Below are 25918 nucleotides of genomic sequence, written 5' to 3'. Positions count from 1 at the left end.
ACATCGAGTGGCTGCTGCCAACATACTGACTCAACTCCAGCTCACTTTAATATTGGATATTGATGGAAATTGATCAAAAATGTATCACTAGCCACTTTAAACAATGCCACTTAATATAATGTATATGTATATACTGTACTCTATATCATCTACTGAATCTTGCCATCTTTATGTAATACATGTATCACTAGCCACTTTAAACTATGAACTTTTATGTTTACATACCCTACATTACTCATCTCATATGTATATACTGTACTCTATACCATCTACTGCATCTTGCCTATGCCGTTCTGTACCATCACTCATTCATATATCTTTATGTACATACTCTTTATCCCTTTACACTTGTGGGTATAAGGTAGTAGTTGTGGAATTGTTAAGTTAGATTACTCGTTGGTTATTACTGCATTGTTGGAACTAGAAGCACAAGCATTTCGCTACACTCGCATTAACATCTGCTAACCATGCGTATGTGACAAATAACATTTGATTTGATTTGAAATGGAAGGAGGAATATTATATTCCTCCTGATTGCGTTTTCTCTTTGTCTCTCTGTAAAACATAATAAGAGCAGACACATGTTCAGTCCTGCACATCACCAGGGAAGCTTCAGTCTCATCTCTACACAATCTAATACCAGCTCCTCATAACTCTCCTGCACCACGCGCACACACACACACACACCATTATGCTGATTCTCCGTAATGAAGCCGGAGCTCAGATTAATGATGGTTTGGCGAATTTAATACATTTTCTCGTGTGTGTGTGCGTCCACATAGTTTGAGGAATGTGATATTAACGTTCCCTGGTTGTAGGCTGTGCTGGAATAAAAAGGGAGATGATGGTGTCCTACTTCCTGTAGAGAGAGAGAAATCTGGGGGGTCCACACCTCTAGCCTACATGCTGTACATTTTGACATTTTCGTCATTTAGCAGACACTTATCCAGAGCAACTTACAGGAGCAATTAGGGTTAAGTACCCTGCTCAAGGACACTTCAACAAATGTTTCACCTACTCGGCTCTGGGATTCGAACCAGCGACCGGTTACTGGCCCAACGCTCTTAACTGCTAGACTACAAGAACAGTATGCTGATTATTACTGGAACTAGCCCACATAGGCTGAGTCAAAAATGGCACCCTATTCCCTATATAGTGCACTGCTTTTGACCTGAGCCCTGCTCAAACTATAGTCAAAAGTAGAGCACTCTATAGGGTGCCATTTGGGAAGCAGACATACAGTATGGGTTACAAAGCAGCTCTTTGTAGCTGATACAGTATACATATGATGACATGTCCATCATACCTCTGTCAGTAAAGGGTGTCCCCCTGCTATTTCTATCTTCTACTCTCCCCCCTTTCTCTCGCTCCTCTCTTTCTGTCTCTCTCTCTCCCCTCTTTCTGTCTCTCTCTCTCTCCCCTCTTTCTGTCTCTGTCTTTCTCTTTCCCCTCTTTGTCTTTCTCTCTCCCCTCTTTCTGTCTCTCTCTCCCCTTTTTCTCTCTCCCCTCTTTGTCTTTCTCTCTCCCCTCTTTCTCTCTCTCCTCTCTCCCCCTTCTTTCTCTGTATCTCTCTCCTCTCTCCCCCTTCTCTCTCTGTCTCTCTCCCCCTTCTCGCTCTCGCTCTCGCTCTCTCTCTCTCTCTCTCTCTCCCTCTCCCTCTCCCTCTCCCTCTCCCTCTCTCTCTCTCTCTCTCTCTCTCTCTCTCTCTCTCTCTCTCTCTCTCTCTCTCTCTCTCTCTCTCTCTCTCTCTCTCTCTCTCTCTCTCTCTCTCTGTCTCTCTGTCTCTCTGTCTCTCTGTCTCTCTGTCTCTCTGTCTCTCTGTCTCTCTGTCTCTCTGTCTCTCTGTCTCTCTGTCTCTCTCTCTCTCTCTCTCTCTCTCTCTCTCTCTCTCTCTCTGTCTCTCTGTGTCTGCCTGCCCTCCTTTCCCCACCCCTTCACTATCCGCCCACCCCCTCCTGGTGGTGTCTTGGTGCTAGTGAAGTGTCTTCAGTGTTAATGGCAGTAACATCTCTCTCTGTGCCCACGCTCTCTTCATGTCCCCCAGCACAGCCCTCCTCCTTCAACCTTGTTATTGATAGTGTTACCATCATCGTGGTGACGGGAGGTTCCCGCTTATCTGTGGATGGATTGCAGTTGTCCGTCTTCATTAGGGAGGAGTCGTCCACCCAACTCTCCAGTCACACGCCACGGGGCTCAGAGTTTCACAACCACCCTGACATAGCCTTCCTCCTCTTTATCTTGTCTTCTCTACCTCCGTCTTTCTCTCCCTTACTCTCCTTACTCTTTCCTCTTCTTCTACTGCCCACAGTGACAGATTCTCTCTCTCTCTCTCTTGCTCTTGCTTTCTGTCTCTGTCTCTCTCTCGCTCTCTCTCTTTCGCTCTCCCTCTCTCTCCTGCACCCATCTTGCCTTCTTATTCGTCCTCTGTTCATTTTCTCTCCCTCTCCCCTCATGTCTCTTCAAATGTTGCTGTGGTGTTTTTACAGTGGTGTTGTGACATGGCTGAAGGGGTTGTGACTGGGATATGACATCTTATCATGTTTGAGCTGTGCTGTGTACAGTACAGTTTTGATCTAACCCCCCAGGCACTGGTGTGTCTCCTACTGTCGGATTAGATATCTGCACTCCAAGCCCCCCTTCCTATTCCCCCCACACACACACATTCACACACACAGTAGGCGATGAAATTAAGAGCTATTGTGTGAGAAAATAATTTCATAAAAGGCTTTTGATGAATCATGTCTGATTCAGACACTCAAGGTCAGCTCATCTCTCTGTCTTCCTCACAGACTGCACAGACAGCCCACCACACACACACCTACTGCTCGGGACATACAAGGACACACACACACAATCTCTAAAAACACACATACCCCCCCCCCCCCTCCTAATACACTACACTCCACACAGTCTATTGTGTCCTCTCTCTCTCTGTCATTCATCTCCAGGCCAGAGACTGTTCTGCAGCCAGCAGTCAGCACTGGCTTCCCTCAACAATATCTATGACCACATTCCAGCACTGGTTTAATGGACATAAAGTGTTTTATGTTTACTGACAGAGACTCACTTTCCCCTCACACACATGGACCCACACACACACACATCACATGGACCCACACATGCACGGACCTACGCACAGACCCACACACACGCACGGACCTACCCACACACGCACAGACACCCACACACACATCACATGGACCCACACACACATCGCACGGACCCACACACACATCGCTTTATTCTATCCCATTTCCCTGCCTGCTTCTGGGGGGTCATTAATCAGTACCTAGAGTTCCCCTGCCCTGACCCCCCCTTGCCTCTCTCCCTCTCTGCTCGCCTTCTCTCCCTCTCCTTCCCTCTCTTCCTCCCTCGCCTCCCCCTTTCCAGTTAGGCCAGGCAGAGTCCAGCGATCAGTCTCTGAGACAGCGAGCAGGAGACAGAGGAGAAAGGCAGCTGGGTGTGTGAGGATCCCCATAATTACCTCAATCTTAATGACGTTGCGGCGGGAGTGTGAGATGGGGGGGGTAATCTCCTTTTGACACAAAAGGATCAGAGATACATCGGCATCATTAGCATAGAAATTAGGCTCCCTATTATAGCAGAAGAAGAGAGGAACAGCGGCTCCTCAGCCAGAGTAGAGGCCCATCCCTCATCCCTCCCCAAAGGGAACCCGCTCCGACCTCTCCCCGGAGGCAGGGCTTCGGGCCGGGGGAGCGACCCAGCTGGATTGAGCCGTCCTCGGGGATCAGAGTGTGTCTGAGCCCTTGGTGTTGTATATCCGTTCTGGGCTCAGCCTGTGGCTAGGCTAATGCTAAGGGCGGAGCAGGCCGGGTTTAAGACGTTAAGCCTCCCTGAGTTGAAACCCAAGAGACCCCCCTCTGGTCCTAAATCCTCCCAGGAGAACTCTCTCTCTTTTCTTCTTTGCTCTCTCCCCCTTTTCTTTTAGCTTCCCCACATCTCCCATGATCCCTCTTCCCTCATCTTTTTGCTGCTCCTCCTGTCTCTTCAACCTGATCTGCTCTTTCTTTATTTAATTCATCTACCTCCATTCATCCTCTAATCTCCCATGTCCTCTCTCTCTGACTTATTTCTTCCCCACTGCCTCAATGACACCTCTGAGGACTTTTATGCCTGAAATACTGAAACATATTTCACCAAAAGGCCCGTGTAGGTGGAGAGACAATAGTGGGCCATTAGGCTGAGTGGGGTCTAATCACATTGTCTCTGGCCCAAATTGCACCCAATTCCCTATATAATAGTACAGTATTTTGACCAGGGCACATAGGGTTCTGGTGAAAAGTAGTGCACCATGTAGGTAATTTGGTGCCATTTGGGATGCATCCAATGTCCCTGGTGTCACACCTTTCAGATGAAAGATCATAAAGCACCAAAATATGAACCAGAGAACCACAACACCTTCCTGTCGGAGTTCTTCATTGGAGCCTCATGAATATACATGAGCCTGTAGGTGAGCCTGCTGAATATTCATGTCCTGGCAGGTGATGAGACTGGCTGTCTGGAGGAATTCTAGAAGGTTTCTTTGTTCTACATACTGTACATCCCTATGGTTGGGCTATTTTACAACGGTCTGTGGACTGTAGTTGATAGCGTTTCATTGAGTTCAGACAGATGGGCGGTGTTCTGATTAGACTGGTAGAGAGTGATGGTAAGAGGTTGGAAAGATACTACAGAGCACAGCCTTAACAGTGCACTTTCTTTCCCACCTCCTGGACCGTAAAATACTTCCCAAAATATGTTTTCATCTGTTCCCGCACTTGGCTGGGCAAATAAAGAACCGCTTCACAGAGTTGTGGCATATAGCTATGAGGAGAGTGAAGATGGAACGTGTGCATGTGTTGGACATGAAGTTTGTATTCCTGCCTGCGTTCTGGATGTGAATGGGGCTGTGTTTGTGGCCATTGTGTGCTTTACACCACTGATAAATAAGGGTCTTTATCTGGGCTCGGCAGCACACTGCCATTAACACCTTCTGACGATACATTGGACACACTCAGGGAAGGAGGAGAAAGGGGGTGGTTTCGATTAGCTTCTTAGAGAGCGTAAAAGTGTGTGCTCCTAATGATGCCACGTGCTCTGCACACTGCTAACAAACTCCAACCGCCACACACACACACAAAATCTTGTTTAATTTTCCAACAAAGAGAAAACACTCTGTTTTAGGAGAGTGAGGGGCTGAATGTTAATTAACTGGTCATTTAATTATGCCTGGCTATGGCAGTGCAGGGCTCTTTGGCCGTGTTTAATTTGGTCTGTTTCCTCTCTGGGAGACCCAGCGGGACTAAGGTATTCTAGCCACACCCTCAGTAGCGTTTACTTCAAGGTTAACTTATAAAATGATCATCTTCTCATATATCATCTAGTATCTGATTAGCTCCCAATTCACAGAATAGGCCCCTTTCACTGACCAGAGTATGGAGGGATAAAAATCATACACAGGATCTCAGCAGTACTCACTATATCTTGTACTGGTGAGAGATTACACAGAGCTGAGGGAGAGTAGAACAAATCTGAGCCTGTTGCACACACACACACACACACACACACGCACACACACACACACTTTAAATACTTTATTTGAATCCACATTACATCACAAACACACACACACACACACACAGGCATAGGGCCTGGGTTTGAGTGACACACCAGCTAATGCAGAACATAGATGACAAGTGTTTCCAATTATGGATTTGTCTTACTTTGGGTTGGCACCTACGAGACTCATTAAAGAAACACACTCGCGCAGAACATGCAAACACAATTAACGTAGACATTGACAGACTCGCTAAAACACACACACACACATAATCCAGCAGTAAACGGAACTGGCAATGCCTATGCATGATGTATGGCCTTGTAACAGATGTGTGATTGAACAAGTCTCTACATATATATGCTCTTTTCCCAAAGCATCAACACACACACACACACACACACAGACATACACACAGAAAACGCGGGCGATCCCTGCACATACACTGAGTGTACAAAACATTAGGAACACCGGCTTCTTGACATAGACTGACCAATAATTCTTTATTGATGTCACTTGTTAAATCCACTTCAACCAGTGTAGATGAAGGGGATACAGGTCAAATCAGGATTTTTAACCCTTGAAACATGGATTGTGTATGTATGTCATTCAGAGGGTGAATGGGCAAGACACGTTTTCAGTGCCTTTGAAAGAGGTATGGTGGTAGGTGCCAGGCGCACCGGTTTGAGTGTGTCAAGAACTGCAATGCTGCTGGGTTTGCTCAACAGTTTCCCATGTGTTTCAAGAATGGTCCACCAACCAAAGGACATCCAGCCAACTTGACACAACTATGGGAAGCATTGGAGTCAACATGGGCCAGCTTCCCTGTGGAACGCTTGTCACATTGTAGAGCCCATGCCCCCAAAAATTGAGGCTGTTCTGAGGGCAAAAGGGAGGTGTGCAACTCAATATTAGGAAGGTGTTCCTAATGTTTTGTACACTCAGTGTACAGTATGCACGTCCTATTCCCAGTACATGTACTCCTCATCCCCACAGCCCTGTTTTTTGCATCAGTTCCTGTTGAAGACAAATGTGTTTTAAATGCCGTTGGAACGTGCGCAAGTTTGTGTTTGTGGTCCTGGTGCGTAGTCTCCCCCCACTCTCTCTGCAGTGTGAAAAGGTTTTCACTGGTCTTGTATTGAGCACCACTGTGTACTTCTTCCTATGAAGCTGAAGCCACTGGACCTGTTTCAGCGCTCATAGTGTCTTAATGCCTTTTATAATGGATTATAATGCACCATAATGGCCTTGAATGGCTGGTATTTGGTCAGGCTTTGAAGTTGAACACTGGTCCAAGGCAACAGGCTTATAACCCCCCCACTCTCCTCTGTTTTCCAAATGGATTCTAACTTCAAATGGGGAAAAACAGCGAGGCGCTTTGTCCTGTGCCAATCCAATCCAGCACGGTTCCACTCCAGGTGATTCCGAGGTAATTCTCTCCTGGAGAATGATTGCCAGGATTCTGGAGGGTTCGTCTGTAATTCCGGCTGGAGTGGTTGTTGGGGTTGGGAGCGTTCAGAGCGGGTCTCTCTCCAGTGTGTAGCCAGCCGAAGATGACTAATTTCGGAACTCACTCAAGAGGCCATTGTGGAGAGGAAAGAGGGCTGTGAAAATGCATCTTAGAGCACGGCCAAATGCTAGCTCTCTCTCACACACACACGCTCTGACCATCCAAGCACATTCACCAATCTGTGTACGGGTGAAATTCTCTAGGCAGATGGTTGTGACTCCAGGCAGTCATTCCTATCAAAGCTCAGTACAGGCAAATGGAGGATGTGTGTGTGTGTGTGTGTGTGTGTGTGTGTGTGTGTGTGTGTGTGTGTGTGTGTGTGTGTGTGTGTGTGTGTGTGTGTGTGTGTGTGTGTGTGTGTGTGTGTGTGTGTGTGTGTATTTGTACTATTTCATGCCCTAGTGTTCAAATGAGAATGGTGAATTAAATCTGTTCTCTTTTACATTGATGATAATGTACCTTTTCATGTGTGACCTAGTTAATGTTTTAGTTGATCAGTTAAGGGGTAAGGGGTTTGTGTGTACACACGCTGTGTTTTCTCTCCTTTAAGCCTCCAACTGAGGCGCCGGTCGGTCACACTTGATGTACCTGTAGCTAATCCAATCTCACACTTGATGTCCCTTTAACCAATTCAGTCACAGCGCCCTGAGCCCCATCCTAACACTACCTCCCTGACATCATATTCTAGCACTGCCTCCCTCCATATCTCCCTCTCTTCCTCTAACTCCCACAGGCCTCTTACGCCTCCTTTCCTCATTTCTCCATCTTTTTATTTTTTTCTCCCACAGCTCAGATTCCTTAATCTCTCCCTCTCTCTTTCTTTGCTTCTCTCGCTTAGCACTACCCCTCTTCCCTTCATCTTTCCCTCCTAAATATTTTCCTCTCACCCACCCAACTTATTCAAGGCCTATCTTTTTTTGGTTTTGTTGTAATTTACACCCTTTTTCTCCCCAATTTCGTGATATTCAATTGCGTTCTTGTCTCATCGCTGCAACTCCCCAACGGGCTCGGAAGGCGAAGGTTAAGTCATGAGCCCTCTGAAACATGACCCACCAAGCCACGCTTCTTAACACCCGCCCGCTTAACCTGGAAGCCAGCCGCACCAATGTCTCGGAGGAAACACCGTTCAACTGATGACCAAAGTCAGCCTGCAGGCGCCCGGCCTGCTACAAGGAGTCGCTAGAGTGCGATGAGCCAAGTTAAGCTTCCCCTGGGCCAAACCGTCCGCTAACCCAGACAACGCTGGGCCAATTGTGCGCAGCCCTATGGGACTCCCGGTCACGGCTGGTTGTGACACAGCCTGGGATCGAACCCAGGTCTGTAGTGACGCCTCAAGCTTTGAAATCCAGTGCCTTAGAAGGCTGCGCCACTCGGGAGGCCCCAAGGCCTCTCTTTTTATCCCGCTCTGTCGTACACTGACAGCCTTCCCTTCCATCTCTCACTGCCTCTCCTCCACCCACACACTAATATCCTCTCCTTTTTGGCAGGAAATGAAACCCGCCTCAACAAGTCTGTCACAAACAGAAATGACATTGTGTACCTGTCACCACCATTCACTTGTTTCTATAAACACTGAAATAACTGTTTCCTCTCTCTCCTCTTCCTCCCCCCACTACCTTCCTACCCTCCCTCTCTTCCCCTCTCTCTCTCCTCTTCCTCCCCCCACTACCTTCCTACCCTCCCTCTCTTCCCCTCTCTCTCTCTTCTTCCTCCCCCCACTACCTTCCTACCCTCCCTCTCTTCCCCTCTCTCTCTCCTCTTCCTCCCCCCACTACCTTCCTACCCTCCCTCTCTTCCCCTCTCTCTCTCTTCTTCCTCCCCCCACTACCTTCCTACCCTCCCTCTCTTCCCCTCTCTCACTACCCCCCCCTCCATTCCTCTCCCCCCTGTCTCCCCCTTCCCTCCCTCTCTTCCACAGTGAGTAAGCTGCGGGTGCAGAAGACCAACCAGTCCCTGGTCTACCTGGAGGACAGTCGCGTACGCGTCAACTGCTCCGTGGCATCCCAGACCAGCCAAGACTCCCAGCATGCCGTGCTCTGGTATGTGCGCCGTGTGGCGGGTGCCGAGGCCGATGAACTACTGCTGAGGATCGAGCGCTCGGGCGCGTTTGAATATGGCGCGTATGCGGACGAGGAGAGGTTGAGGCGACGAGTGCAGGCTGAGAGGCTGTCGCCACGGCTCTACGTGCTGACACTGAACAGGGCGGAGAGCAGCGACTCTGGGACGTACTACTGCCTGGTGGAGGAGTGGCTCACAGACCCAGACGGAGCCTGGTACAGACTGGCACGGGACTCCTCAGGATTCACACAGGTTCTAGTCAGACAACCAGGTGAGGACGGAAAGCAGGGAACAAGGGGAGGGATGATGGGAGGGATATAGAGCTGAATGGGATGAAGCCTGGTACAGACTGGCACGTGACTCCTCGAGCTTCACACAGGTCCTGGTACGACAACCAAGTGAAAACAGAGAGGAGGGATACTGGTACAAACTGCACGGGACTCCTCACTCAGCCTTTAGACACAGAAATCTTCCTAAGAGAAACAGCAAGAGCAAGAGTCTCTCTCTGTCTCTGTAGTGGTTAGCAGCTGCTGTTCTCGACCCATGTGGTTCATTTATCTTCTGGCAGTGACCAGTTGTGCCCTCTCCCCCTGCCCTCAAGGCCGTCTCGCTCTAATGACCTCATCACCATCCACCTGCACCAGGCAGAGCTCAGGTGGACGTGGTGGGTGTTGCCCTGGTGCCAAATGGGCAGAGCCTGGCAGAGCTGAGGGGCATAACCCACCTGCCCATAATAAGTCAATTTTGTGCCCCCACCGACACCAACTACACACACCCTAACCACCGAACTGCTACCCTACTCCCCTCAAACCCAATGGCCCCAACCCTACCATGTACTATACAGACTTCCAAGCCCCCCCCCCTAGGGCTGGGCGATAGATCGGATTATTTTGAATGTATGTTTTTGCATGATATTCCAAATGTCTGTACTGCAAGAGTCAAGTTGTTTTCCGTTTTTATGAGCGTTTATGTCTGCTTGTTGTCTTTTTGGTCTCGTCTCCTTCGCTCCTTCTGTGCTGTGTGCACCTTCCCATTTACATCAGAGATCTGCATATAATGACGAGATGCTCATATCTCTACTCTAACAATGGGAGGTGTCCCAAATGCGTGAAGGCAGAAACGTATTGGCCTTAATTTGGACCAATTTTGGCAAAAGTGAAACCTCTCGCTTCGCCTCTTCCTCTCCGTTTACACACACACCCCAAGATCACGTCTTCCTCTCCGTTTACACACACACCCCAAGATCACGTCTTCCTCTCCGTTTACACACACACCCCAAGATCACGTCTTCCTCTCCGTTTACACACACACCCCAAGATCACTTCTTCCTCTCCGTTTACACACACACCCCAAGATCACTTCTTCCTCTCCGTTTACACACACACCCCAAGATCACTTCTTCCTCTCTGTTTACACACACACCCCAAGATCACGTCTTCCTCTCTGTTTACACACACACCCCAAGATCACTTCTTCCTCTCTGTTTACACACACACCCCAAGATCACGTCTTCCTCTCCGTTTACACACACACCCCAAGATCACGTCTTCCTCTCCGTTTACACACACACCCCAAGATCACTTCTTCCTCCGTTTACACACACACCCCAAGATCACTTCTTCCTCTCCGTTTACACACACACCCCAAGATCACGTCTTCCTCTCCGTTTACACACACACCCCAAGATCACTTCTTCCTCTCCGTTTACACACACACCCCAAGATCACGTCTTCCTCTCCGTTTACACACACACCCCAAGATCACGTCTTCCTCTCCGTTTACAACCACACCCCAAGATCACGTTTTCCTCTCCGTTTACAACCACACCCCAAGATAACTTCTTCCTCTCCGTTTACAACCACACCCCAAGATCACGTCTTCCTCTCCGTTTACACACACACCCCAAGATCACGTCTTCCTCTCTGACAAGCGGTTTGGTCCAACAGAAACAGTCATATGGACACTGAAACAGAGACATTATTTTACTGTAACAGAGAACAGAGCAGATGTTACTAAAACAGGAGTATTAATTGACATTCATTCTGGAGAATGAATGCTCAGTTTGTCGCGCACCAACATTGCGGTACCAAAAACCGCTAGCAGAATTTATTCAAAGACTGTTATACTAGCTGTCTAGTCTGTGTTTTATAAATGCCCAATAAGCATAAAACACAATTAGATAATGAATTGGCAATTCATTCTCATTCTGAAAAATAAGGTAGGCCACTTGATTTCAACACCTGAACAAAGTGGACAGGCTGGCAATCGGAGACGGACAGAAGGCTGTGTTCATAACCATTCAACTGTTCTGCCTTGTTGGCTAAACTTGAAATATACAGATTAGCTGGCTACTCACTAGCATGTGGGCTTGTGCTTGAGAGATTGTTTATGAGACCTGTGTTCATTTTTTATAATGCCTGCAACAAGAAGATAGTCATTATTAGTGAATGTGCATTATTCGTGGTTCTGGTTATATATATATATATATAATATATATATATATAATATATATATATATATATATATATATATATATATATATATCAATACAAATGGCTTTTAAAAAAAAAAATATATATATATATATATATTTGTATTGACATATTTAAAAGCCAGATCAGGGATGGCAAAAAAGTAGGTTAAACTACACGGAACAAAAATATAAACTCAACATGTAAAGTGTTGGTCCCATGTTTCACGAGCTGAAATAAAATATCCCAGAAATGTTCCATGCGCACAGAAAGCTTATTTCTCAAACGTTTTGTGCACAGATTTGTTTACACCCCTGTTAGTGAGCATTTCTCCTTTGCCAAGATAATCCAGGTGCACCGTGCTGGGGACAATAAAAGGCCACTCTAAAATGCAGTTTTGTCACTAATGTCCACAGATGACTCAAGTTGAGGGAGCATACAATTGGCATGCTGACTGCAGGAATGTCTACCAAAGCTGTTGTCAGAGAATTTAATGTGCATTTCTCTACCATAAGCCGCCTCCAATGTCGTTTTAGAGAATTTGGCAGTACGTTCAACCGGCCTCACAATCGCAGACCACGTGTATGGCGCCGTGTGGGCAAGCAGTCTGCTGAGGTCAATGTTGTGAACAGAGTGCCCAATGGTGGTAGTGAGGTAATGGTATGGGAAGGTATAAGCTACCGACAACCAACACAATTGCATTTTATTGATGTCAGTTTAAATGCACAGAGATACCGTGACGGGATCCTGAGGCCCATAGTCGTGCCATTCATCCGCCGCCGTCAACTCATGTTTCAGCTCCCGAGTGGCGCAGCGGTCTAAGGCACTGCATCTCAGTGCTAGAGGCGTCACTACAGACCCTGGCTCGATCCCGGACGTGATCGGGAGTCCCATAGGGCGCCGCACAATTGGCCCAGCGTCGTCCAGGTTAGGGGAGGGTTTGGCCGGGTTAGGCCGTCATTGTAAAATATGAATTTGTTCTTTAACTGATATGCCTAGTTAAATAAAGGTTCAATAAAATAAAAATATGTCCCAGTTCTTCCATGGCCTGCATACTCAGACATGTTACCCATTGAGCATGTTTGAGATGCTCTGGATCGACGTGTAAGACAGCGTGTTCCAGTTCCCACCAATATCCAGCAACTTCGCACAGCCATTGAAGAGGAGTAAGACAACATTCCACAGCCCACAATCAACAGCCTGATCAACTCTATGTGAAGGAGATGTGTCGTGCTGCATGAGGTAAATGGTGGTCACACCAGATACTGACTGGTTGTCTGATGCACGTCCCTACCTTCTTTTTTTTTGGTAAGGTATCTGTGACCAACAGATCTATATCTGTATTCCTAGTTATGTGAAATCCATAGATTAGGGCCTAATGAATTTATTTCAATTGACTGATTTCCTTATATGAACTATAACTCAGTCAAATCTTTTAAATTGTTGAATGTTGCTGTTAATATTTTTGTTCAGTATATTTTGATCAAATTAAGTACATTATTAGTGGGTCTTATGGTTGTGGAAGGATTATATTTATTTCACATGCCCTAAATTCTTTACATTATTGCTGGTTGTTTGAAATGCAGTGTATTTGACCTTTAATTGTACAACTAAGCTGATTTAGAGAAGAAAAAAATGGAGATGTATATCGTGGTTTGCCCATAAGTTAGAAAAATCGAGATGATTTTTTAGGCCATATCGCCTGCCTCCCCCCATCCCTTTACCCCCCCAATCACCTCCCCTCCACCCAGCTATCCTGCTTATTACCCTCCTCACCCCGCTATGCCTCCTCTCTCTGACCCCCAAAGGAAGGTGACTGTTTATAGACAAACATGGCTACACCCTCCCCTAACATCTCTGAAAGCAATCTGTTGTGCCAGGGGTCCTGTGAGTAGGGCATTTTAAATGCAGGGTGAAATGTGCGGGTGTCCGTGACATCTGCCCAACTGCAACATGAAGATCAGACAGAAGTCCTGGAGCTGGTCAGGGAGCAACAGCACTCATATGTTATTTTAGCAGGAAAGTGGACACTTCTTCCCCACACATTGCAGAAACACATCTGTTTCCTTCAAGTGCACGCGCTTGTGCATGTGTGTATTCATGATTGTGTGTGTATGCATATCAGTGACTCACTTTGTTTGTGTCTCACCTCTGTTTCCTTCAGGATCCCAAGGCTCACCAGGGGATTGGGTTATTATCAAACACCATATCAGGGAGTGCTCATGCCATATAGTTATACATGTACAGCTATATAAATATATAATGATAGGCTGCAAATTTCCAGGCCTGATTTCCCAGGTGGCTGTTGGGAGGGTCTCATTAAGGTGCTAAAGAATGCAGTCACCCAGGAAGTCAAACAGAAATGGTTCAGAGGAAAAATGAGATGCCAGTTCTCCCCTTGTCTGTCTTCTTTCCCTCTGCTCTCTCCTTTTTAACAAGAAGAAACATTACAGACAGCCTGATCTAGCAGAGTCTTTTTAAGTTCAGTTCTTTTTACTTGTTCTAACTGGGTCAGTGTACAGGCCCTGTAGGAGTGTAGCCAGCCCACACAGACACTCTCCCCTTGGGCTAGTAGCCTCTAAGAGGGAGGGAGGCCTGGAGCAGAACAGCAGACTGGAAAGGCCATGGACAGCTGGTGGGGCTAGTTACCCTGTTAGACAATTTTTTTAGGGTTTGGGGTTTTGGCATTTAAGGGTAGTTGGGCACCTAAAACTGACAATGCGAGATATTTTGCTATCAAATGAGTTTATGATTGTGTTTTTGATTATGTGTGTTGAGGTTTTGAAGTATATAATGATTTGAAGCACATCTGCCAGTCTGAAATTTTCTGTTTCAAGGCATGACAATTATTCTGCCCAAGAAATGAGCTTCAATTGGAATTTTCTCTCTTCCTCCTCCCTCTCTCTTCCTCTCCATCCACTCTCTCTCTCTGCAGAGGTGCGGTTGCAGGTGGAGGAGTCGGAGTCTAACATCACTGTGTCCCAGTCTGGTTCCATCCGGTTGGGCTGCAGCATCCCTTCCCAGTCCTCCCGAGAATCTCGCTTCTCTGTGTCCTGGTACGTGGAGCGCCCCGAGGAAGATGAGGAAGAGGAAGACCAGTTGTGTGTGTTCTCCATTGGACACGATGCCGTGTTCGGGAACGGGAACTGTAGCCCCACCGAGGAGGCGGGGCCTAACTCACGTCTGCAGTTTGAGAGGACAACCTCTGACCTCTACAGCCTGACCATCCAGGGAGCACGGCCCGCTGACACAGGGCGTTACTACTGTCACGTGGAGGAGTGGCTGCTCAACCCCCGCAACGCCTGGTATCGCCTAGCGACCAACAACTCTGGTGTCACCATCGTCACCGTGATCCAGCAGGGTAAATCAATCAATCTAATGTTTATTTTTAATAGTGCTTTTTTTTTTAAACAGATGGTACCACATGGTGAATAACAATGGCCTGGGGCTACAAAAACAACATTTCGGCTGCAACATTTCGAGTTTTTTCCAACCCTGGCCAACCAACTCCTCCCATTTGTATCATTCTACAGATGGCATATGAGATCATTGGCTTCTGGTCTCTGAGTTAATACTGACACAGTCACAGCTATAAGTAGCATGCCAAAGAAACATCAAACTACACTATAATGGAATGCTCTCCATTGATGTCATTTTTTTCATCCATATCGCTCTCTCATCCAATTCTCTTCTTTCCCTTCTCTCTCTATCTTATCTCCCCATCTTTCTCTCTCCCTCCCCACAGTCTCCACACTGCAGTCGGTGGTGTGCTCCAATGACTCTCTCTTCTACTTTATCTTCTTCTACCCGTTCCCCATCTTCGGCATCCTCCTCATCGCCGTGCTCCTGGTGCGCTATAAGAGCCGTAGCCACAGCAAGTCCCAGGAGGGCAAGAACGGCGCCCCCTTACTGTGGATCAAAGAACCCCACCTCAGCTACTCGCCCACCTGCCTGGACCCACCCGCCCTCAGCCTGCACCCTGGCTCAGTGGAGTAAGGAAGCAAACCATAACCCTCCTCCACCCCGTACTCATTGAGGATCCAACCAATACCACGCCAGGGAGGGTCTACTTCGGACCTCCACCTGACCAATCACTGCTGTGTCCAAGCTGTCAGTCAATCTGTTCGTCCATGTATAACCCCGCCCCCCTGTGGTTGCCCCGGCTGTGCTGGCTGCCTGTCTGTGAGATACTCTGCAGCAGCCCTGTCGTGTGTGTCTGTATGTGTGGAAAAGTGTGTTTGCGCCAAATGTGCAGCCGTGTGTGTGTTTGGAAGTGTGAGTGTATGTATCTCTCGCTCTCATCTTCTCTTCGTCCAGTGAAAAACATAGCTATAGCTCTTTTTCTTTTTTTAAATTCTGTTTTTCAGAAGATGTCTGCTAGAATGATACAATCTGGGAACAAGAAAATGACTAGTCAAGGACCCTATATGGGCATACTGTTCTGTACTGAACTGAGGACGTAGTGAGGATAAGGAATCTCTCTCTCTCTATGCTCGTTTGACTTAGCACTGAACTCAGATCAGTCCCTGCCTGGCCTTATACCTTGGTTACCATAGCGAGGGCCCTTTTCAGACTGACACCAGAGCTGTGGACTAGACTGCCACAAAAACACACAAAGACAATTAGAAGAGATGTGTGCGTGACAATGTGAAAGTGTGTGTGTGTTCACCCACCTGTCTCCTCAGTGTGTTTGCCTTGGCAGACAGAGACAGACCTGGCGAGCCCATTGGACATTGCCAGACACTAGGCATCAGTGTGAATGCACACCTCTTCTCCTCCTCCTCCTCTTCAAACAGAGTGAGAACGAGGGAAAGAGAGAAGGAAGGAGGATAAATGAACATATTTTTGACATGAGGGATATTTCAGTGCCAAGAACTTATTCCAGGCTGTCCTCTGCAACAAATGTTTGAAGTTTAAAGGGGCGAGCAAAGCCGATAGGCTCCGAAGCACTCTGTAAATATGGCTGCCGACCCCATGCTGGGGGATTATAGGCCTTGTAGGCAGAAAGGGCGATTTTTACGCTTATGTTAAACCCGTTGAGTAGTTTCTGCATAAATGTATTGACACAGTGTGATTTATTGACTGAAATGAAATTCTCTGCCATTTCATACGCTGTCCGCTATTACTACCACATGCTGTCTTTAATAGACATGAATTAATGGGTACAAGCTGTGCAGCTCTTAGAAATTCCTGTAGAGGGGAGCTGAGCCACAAGACATATCATCGCTAGAGATGTGTGTAGAGGTTAAATACATGCATATTAAAACACACACACACACACACACACACACACACACACACACACACACACACACACACACACACAACCAGCTCTTTGGACAACGTGTAGAGAAAACAAAAGCATCCCCAAAAACAGATGACCAATACCAACACACCATGGGAATTAATATCAAGTCTGATTTTATTTTGATTTTTTTGTACCTTAATTTATATATTTTTGTTATTTTATACTGTTTTGCATAGTTAATGTACATGTCTTTTTAAAATTCTCCAAGTACTGCTCTTCTACTTGCGTTGCCAGGCAACCACACCACACAGATACAAAGTCATAATAACACTGTGTGTCCATAGTCACAGGCACTGAAATGTCGTAGATATAGAAATGCTAGATTAATTTGTTCTGCGCAGTCAGTGGCATCACATTGAAAATGTATGTTTTGGCCAGTGTGGAAACACTAACTAAATGCTCTATACCTGTATTGGAAACCAAGCAGCTTCACTATAGGATGTACAGTAGATTAACAGCGAGAGTCACAAAATGATCCACTTTAAGCTTTTGCTCGTCTTGTTTATTTATTGAAATGTACCGTGGCACCTAGTTAGGATGTGTGAGCTCCATAGAAATGCATTAGACTGCCATAGAGGACTGGACCGAAGCCGGGCTCTCGTGGACTGTGGATGTTTCCCCCTGACCTACATGGCAGAAGGGTTGGGAATCAGTCACATTCCCATAGTATGGAACGGCCGGGAGAGGAAGTGTGACGTTCCTGTTGCGTAAAATAACCCTTTCACTGCCAGACAGACTGCTGAAAGCTCTCGTCATTCTCTTCTCAATCGTGTCGAAATGTATATTGCATGACAATATTGCAGGAAGCGTTGATGTTTTGTAACCTTCAAACTTTTTAGCGTCGTGTTTGTGTGACCGAGCGATGCAAAGCCCTTCACTTCCTGTGCCAAGTGTCAGACGGATCTATAGAATAGGAAGTCACTTTGAACAGCAGATTTATGGGGGAGGGAGAACAACTTTTTGGTTGTTTCTATTCTTTTCCATCTGCCATTCAAATCCTGAGAGAGCGGAAGGCCTCATCACCTGCATTGGTTGACCGCTATAGAACAATGCTTTCATGTGTGTATGTGTAGGTGTTTAGCTGTAGCACCAGACTATGTTAGCTAGTTAGGTCAGCAGTGTGATATTTACTTATTCGCTCTAGGCTAGATCTATCCATCATTGGGTTAGATGTGTTGTTTTTAGCCAGTTGAAAGAGCAGTTCAAACCAACTGTACTCAACCCTGTCACGAACCCAAGACTCTAAGATAAGATCTGGACCCTCATTTTTAAACCAATTTTTCATTGGTTTCGCCACAATTCAGTCATAAGGAAATCAGCCAATCCCTGAGCAGTGTGCAGGATCTCTGAATCTAAACCAGGAAGTGGAGGGTGCGGCTTTGGTGTGTGATGTCACAGTGCCACAGTGCGTAATTGGAGCTGTGTTGTACTCTGAACGGTGTTTTTGTAGTAATCAACATCCCTAAACGAAATCCTAAATGCTCTCCAGACGTTCCGACAGTGTTGTAGCTGCGTTACGAGGGCTGCATGCAGTGGCTGTGTACTGGCTCCAGATTTAGCTGTAAAATAATTGTGGTGATGTGTTCAGTTCAGCCAGTGCTGCTTTTTTCCAGTGATGTATTTTTGTTATTTTTTTAATCTATGATAAAAGATAGTGCACTGAAATGAAAAGGAAGGTCATAGCTTTTTTAAACGCTTATTGTGTTTTTCGTGTATATGACCTGTTTTTGTTGATTTTTATTCTGATATATATTCTATTGAATAGTAACCACTGCTATCATTCAAAAGGCACTTTGCTATTCTGTCAGTTTATTTCAATAAAAACATGTTCAGTGCAACCTTAGGTGTTGACGTTCCTCCTGGCCCTTCTACATATTTCCTTCTATGAACCTCCAGACATAGGCGCCTGAGCAATGGAGCAAACGGAACAGCTGTACACCCACTTTCAAAATAGGGGTACAAACTTGTTTTTGCACCCCCACCTTTTTTAAACCAGAAAATGATCATGAATCATTGTTTAATTTGTCATTTTCAACGATTAGCAATGTTAAGCTAGTCTGTATTAAAACCAATCCATTTTAATGAACAGATTGCATTTTTCACCACCTCCCCCCGTCGCCTCAAGATGAATGGTTTTGACCACTAAAGTTTTGCTTTGCTCCGGTGAGCCACTGTGTTGGTTCAGTGCAGTTAGAAAGCATTAGTTGCACTACTGGTGTTTGAAATAAAAAAGGCACCTGTTCTAAGAACCAAAACACAATTATGTATGCAGTGCTTTTCCTTGTTTCTATTCATCAAATTTTGTGATTTTATACTTTTTTTTTATATGAAGTAGCCTTTTTGAAAGAAAAGGTTGGAGACCCCTGCCCTAGCTGTTCAAATATGACCCATATTACCGGAGCTACATTATATTATTTTTATTGCAGATTCAGGGTTGCAATGTATGGATGGATGGATGGATGGATATATATACACACTGAACAAAAAGATAAATTCAACAATTTCTAAGATTTCGCTGAGTTACAGTTCATAAAAGGAACTTTATTTAAAAGTCATTAGGCCCTAATCTATGGATTTCACAAGACTTGGCAGGGGCCTGGGAGGGCATAGTCTCACCCATTTGGGAGCCAGGCCCAGCCAGTAAGAATGAGTTTTCCCCCCATAAAGGGCTTTATTACAGACAGAAATACTCCTTACACCCCCCACCCTGGCAACAGTTCTGGTGGACATTCCTGCATTCAGCATGCCAATTGCACGCTCCCTCAAAACTTGAGACATCTGTGACATTGTCTTGTGACAAAACTGCACATTTTAGAGTGGCCTTTTGTCTCCAGCACAAGGTGCACTGATCATGCTGTTTGAACCGCTTCGTGATATGCCACACCTGTCCGGTAGATTAATTATTTTGACAAAAAAAGATCAAATGCTCACTAACAGGGATGTAAACAAATTTGTTCACATCATTTGACAGAAATAAGCTTTTTGAGCTTATTACTGGTTGAAAATGTCACATTTGGAGAAGTGGCTAAATTGGAATTCATTGGCTGTACAGTAACATGCTATACATGCCGTCATAGTTCAAGGTTGCCACTTCACAGCTCTGTATGGGTTTTGACTGATAGCTGTTCTGAACTTGAGCCCCGCCTACGACAAGAAGTTGCCACCATCCCTCCCATTAATTGGGCAACTTTTGCAAATGTTTTGTTGTCCGAGTGAAGAAAATGCTGTAAATTAAGAGGACACAATGTATTTTGAAAGATGAGACATTGAGGGGTATAATAAAATACCACTTTAATGTCATCAAACCAAACACCAGTGAGTCCAAATGTGCATGAATGATTAAATTAATTATTTTCGTGTCAAATCGCCAATTGGCAACCCATCCCGTACGGAACTAATTGACACAAACAAACATTAATGATTCACATGGATAATTGTGTTAATTCTTCCTGTGTTCTGTGCAGTGCGCACCACAAAGGCTGCACTTCACATTTCCATTTCATAAACCTTGTAATATACGGTGTCAATGTTTATGATCACTGTTTGATGTACAGTTACAAGATGACATGGCATTATACCCAGGGATATCCTGAACAGAATGAGCCTGTGTTTGTTGTATTGTAAAGGAAATTTGCCATGGAACACGCATCTGAATGCACTCATGACTAGGGTGTGGCGGTCACACAATTAATTCAGCTGGTGACTCAAGCAAATAACTGTCGTTCTAACGGTAATTGACTTAATTAAAAAACACATTTAGCATCTCCTGGCTTCCACATGGCCTACAAGCCACTGATACACACCTTTGGATCATCTACAGTTGAATGTTACATACACCTAGGTTGGAGTCATTAAAACTTGTTTTTCAACCACTCCACAAATTTCTTGTTAATTAACAAACTATAGTTTTGGCAAGTCGGTTAGGACATCTACTTTGTGCATGACAAGTCATTTTTCCAACAATTGTTTACAGACAGATTACTTCACTTATACTTCACTGTATCACAATTCCAGCGGGTCAAAAGTTTATAGGCTAAGTTGACGGCCTTTAAACAGCTTGGAACATTCCAGAAAATGATGTCATGGCTTTAGAAGCATCTGATGGGCGAATTAACATCATTTGAGTCAATTGGAGGTGTACCTGTGGATGTATTTCAAGGCCTACCTTCAAACTCAGTGCCTCTTTGCTTGACATCATGGTAAAAATCAAAAGACATCAGCCAAGACCTCAGAAAAAAATTGGAGACCTCCACAAGTCTGGTTCATCCTTGGGAAATATTTCCAAATGCCTGAAGGTACCACGTTCATCTGTACAAACAATAGTACGCAAGTATAAACACCATGGGACCATGCAGCTGTCATACCACTCAGTAAGGAGACGCGTCCTGTCTCCTAGAGATGAACGTACTTTGATGTGAAAAGTGCAAATCAATCCCAGAACAGCAAAGGACCATGTGAAGATGCTGGAAGAAAAAGGTACAAAAGTATCTATATCCACAGTAAAACTAGTCCTATATCGATATAACCTGAAAGGCCACTCAGCAAGGAAGAAGCCACTGGTCCAAAACCACCATTAAAAAAAGCCAGACTACGGTTTGCAACTGCACATGGGGACAAAGATCGTACTTTTTGGAGAAATGTCCTGTGGTCTGATGAAACAAAAATATAACTCTTTGGCCATAATGACCACTGTTATGTTTGGAGGAAAAAGGGGGACGCTTGCAAGCCGAAGAACACCATCCCAACCGTGAAGCGTGGGGGTGCTTTGCTGCAGGAGGAACTGGTGCACGTCACAAAATAGATGACATCATGAGGCAGGAAAATGATGTGGATATATTGAAGCAACATCTCAAGACATCAGTCAGGAAGTTAAAGCTTGGTCGCAAATGGGTCTTCCAAATGGATATTGACCCCAAGCATACTTCCAAAGGTGTGGCAAAATGTCTCAAGGACAAAGTCAAGGTATTGGAGTGGCCATCACAAAGCCCTGACCTCAATCCTATAGAAAATTTGTGGGCAGAACCAAAAAAGTGTGTGCGAGCAAGGAGGCCTACAAACCTGACTCAGTTACACCCGCTCTGTCAGGAGGAATGGGCCAACATTCACCCAACGTATTGTGGGAAGCTTGTGGAAGGCTACCCAAAATGTTTGACCCAATGGTACCAATGGTACCAAATACTAATTGAGTGTATGTAAACTTCTGACCCACTTGGAATGTGATGAAAGAAATAAAAGCAGAAATAAATCATTCTCTCTACTATTATTCTGACATTTCACATTCTTAAAATAAAGTGGTGATCCTAACTGACCTAAGACAGGGAATTTCTACTAGGATTAAATGTCAGGAATAGTGAAAAACAGTTTAAATGTATGTAAACTTCCGACTTCAACTGTACATTATTTAAAGTCCATGTAATATAACCTGCACCTTCACAATAAATCCATTTACTTTTATTTTTGACAGGTCTAAAGAAACATGAAATTAAGAATATGTAGTCTATTTCAGAAGAACAGAATAGCATACTCTGAGTTGTCCTTATGTGAGGTCCTGATCTGGCTATGCCAAATGGCTGTGGGCTACACTATTTCATTTAGCAGACAAGATTTGCTTAGAATTATGTGGCACTATTTTATAGTATAAAGAATACAATTGAAACAGCTGAATAAAATAGAAAGGATATTTTCTCCAAACGATTTGAGGGAGTGCGCACATGCGGACTATTCTGTTTTGAGCGGTTAACATAGAAATAGGTACTCATATGCTTAATTTAGAGTTATTAATGCAACTTTTGTTCTACAAACGTTGGGCAATATGTTTTGATTTTTAATAGATTGTCAGGCTGGATGATGCGACTAATGATTTTGAAAAAAGTTGCTTGAAAGGCATGAGCTCTGCATTGTTTTTTACACAGGTTGTACAGACTTCATCAGTCTCACATTTACAATTTGACAAGCACTTGCTAATGCCTTGAATTTACCGGCAGCATCTCTTTTGTGTGGCCGTAATGCACCCTAAAAAAATGAATGCCTTTTGTGGCCTTTGACCTTGGCCCGGTGTGCTGCATTGTGCCCTTCTCCTTGTGTGCTGCCTGCTCCGAAGCACCTCACTCACATGGCTCTACATCATGTGATCGGGTCTTTCTCACAGGCTACAAGTGAAAACAGACACATCAGGGACGCAACTCTGCGCGTCCTTATACAATTCCGAGGTGCATATTGAAGATATTGGAAGAATTGTCCACATTTACTTTGTCAGCCAACCAGATGAGTAGACCTAACGAACAGCAAAAGCACTAACCTATGTCAATCTACTATCACCCATAGTACAAAAGTTGACATTCTATTCTGTGCGAGAAATAAATATTCCAAACATAATCTGGGATAACCACTGACATATTGTGGCTGACACAACAGATCAGAACGTTTAGCTTAAAAATGTTGATCAGCTAATGGTTTATTTCTTCACATTATAAGCGCAGCAATGCACACATGCTCGAATGTTCCATTAGTTGGGAAAACACCATTATCAAAAGTGACCACAAACGCAATTATGCATGTCATGTTTTTATTATAAAGGTGCATTTTTATGATAAATTATCTTCCCTTAACGTAAAACTCAAGCGCTGCGTATTTATGCCAGTTAGGCTCTACACCCCTTGTAAAGTGGATTAATGTGCTTAATTTTAAGAAGTTGTTTGGCCACTTTAGTTGTGATACAAACTCTATCAAAACATATAGGACTATGATTTGAAAAAGTCTCAAAAAAAGGTATGTATTGTTTCTTGCCTTACATCATTCATCATTACATCATTCACAAGTTCTAATATGTCATTCACAAATGAAAGGCTAATATTATCACCAATTAGACTATTATTGAATTAATCTTGTCGTTACATATACTAAATAAAATATGTGTAATTTGTTTTGATTTTAAATGGACCATTATCATGCACCTGTCTTGAAACTGGGGAAAAAATACATGTCATCTATGCACTTAAATAGCAAATGGAGGAAGGTTTTCCTGTGGTTCATTTTCATGACAGCTAGGTAGGCTATACTCCTGTTGTAAAGATAAACATTGTGCTTAATATTAGGAAAGTGGAGATAAATATAGTAGGCCTAGCCTATAGAAAGCTGATCACTCTTTTCTCACGCAATTGCATAACCTATACAAATGTTGAGCAACATGAGCTCTCATTAAAGGCAGTTAGCAAGTTCGGTAGGCTACTAATGACCATCAGCAGCATCAGAGCTTGGAGAAGCCTAATTACCATGACTAAACGGTCAAGTGGAATTTGACTGCCTTCATGACTCGTGATTGCAGGTGTGGCAGTAATATGGTCAACAGCCCTAATCATGACCCCATTATATGTGCACAAATTACAATCTGCTTCTCTGAATTGCCTTGTGAAAGCCTAACACCACTAAGATCATATTTTATAATTTAGCTTGTCATGTTGGCAATAGAACAAGCTTTCAAATGATGCCCACCTGACCCAGATTGCGATGTATAATGGACCGTTTTTTTAATTGCGTAAACAGTAATTGTGTGATGGCGGTTATGCAAGGCTGTGTTCAAAACAACAAATGTGCTTGCTCTAGTTCCTCCACGGCACAGCTAGGAGAGCTCAAAAAAGCAGCTTATAGTTGAACTCTTCTTAGAGTCAAAAGTGCATTGAAAATATTTAGGGACTGTGCACACTTTGGAGAGGTGTGGCCACTTGAACCGTGTTGACATTGGCCATTTTGAAGTGACTCAAATCCTATTTATTTGCATATCCGATTTGAATCTTTTTCCTGCAGTTTGAATAGCTAAAAAGCCACATTTCAAATCCCCTTCGTAGGTAGTTTGAAGTCCAATACAAATCTGATTCTTGGCCATGGTCAAATCTGCTTAATTTGCCCAAAAGTGGTTTTAGACTTATTTGGCAAATCTTGTTGCTTGCTACTCTGTTTACAGTTTGACAAGAACATGTGCATTTGTGAATGCTAGAAAGATAAACAGCTACCTAGCTAGCTAGTTGAGCGCTGTGGCTAGCCAAAAAGGACATGTTTTGAAAGTTGGATCATCCTATCCTTTTGAGGATTTAAAAAAGTGTTCCTACCCTATGATTTTGAACATTCAAAGCAACTGGGAAACATCCATGGCAGGCATTGTCACCTTAGCTTGCTACATAACTTCTGAGTGATAGGAAGCACGAGCACCACCAATCAGCCTACACCACTGCAAACACATCCATTGTTACTATGACAACTAGCATAGCCTTGTCACGAAAATGACTGCTGTCTGAACACACACACATCCGATTTGGTCACTTGTAACTTGCTGTTTGACTGGTCAGTAGTACAAAAAAAGACTTGGTAAACTAATTTAACATTAAGGTCTGCAGTGTGAACAAGGCTTTGGAGATACCAGTATGACCTCTCACTCAAACCCCTGTCATTTTGTCTTATGTTGCACCTATCCCTAATTGTTCCAAGAATGTTCTTATGTAACAATGTGTCGAGTATTTTCAGATTTTGTTAAATGCGGCAAAGTACAGTAAATGTACATAAAATCACCAGTGTAATATTTGGATTCTGTCTTGTATCAGGTGTTGTCCTCACCTTTAGTCTAATCATTGTCCCATAATCTCCAAACTGTTCCCTTTAATTGCTACCATTGTGATGCATATGCTTTCCATAATACTTCAGTAAGAAAAAAAGTCTACAATTTAGCCCAGGATATTTGTGATAGTCACAGATTTGGTAGGGCTTCAGTCCTGTCAATCGATACCTAAGAAAAATAGGTGTTCTGTTCATAAATATGGATTCCCCGTTAAGAAACAGTATAATCCCTCCGCCAAGCTTTTACACCCCTACTTTCAGACAGTCATTCCAGACAGACTATTTCTTTATTACAAAGGAATTATTCTCTTCAAGTTACTACATGTTCCTTCCATAGCACTGTTAGTTTCTTCAGCTCTGTAGTGAAGGTTAATAGCCATGATGCAGGGGCACTGAGTGATTTGTAG

At 44.5% G+C, this 25918-nt stretch overlaps 1 protein-coding gene across 2 annotated transcripts in view; it reads left to right on the top strand.

The window, feature by feature from the left end:
• The window catches only part of LOC129816844 (immunoglobulin superfamily member 3-like), a 95945-nt gene extending 76959 nt beyond the window's left edge, over nucleotides 1-18986 (top strand). For both annotated transcript variants that reach the window (XM_055871772.1, XM_055871771.1), the window contains exons 7-9: nucleotides 8986-9396; nucleotides 14532-14957; nucleotides 15342-18986. In XM_055871772.1, the coding sequence (XP_055727747.1) occupies nucleotides 8986-9396; nucleotides 14532-14957; nucleotides 15342-15592 (1088 nt within the window). In that variant the 3' untranslated portion in view covers nucleotides 15593-18986. The remainder of the gene's footprint in view (nucleotides 1-8985; nucleotides 9397-14531; nucleotides 14958-15341) is intronic.
• Nucleotides 18987-25918: the final 6932 nt, after the last annotated feature.

Source organism: Salvelinus fontinalis, chromosome 19 (assembly GCF_029448725.1).
Source record: "Salvelinus fontinalis isolate EN_2023a chromosome 19, ASM2944872v1, whole genome shotgun sequence".
NCBI classification, from domain to species: domain Eukaryota; kingdom Metazoa; phylum Chordata; class Actinopteri; order Salmoniformes; family Salmonidae; genus Salvelinus; species Salvelinus fontinalis.
This window is presented reverse-complemented; position numbering and strand designations above follow the sequence as displayed.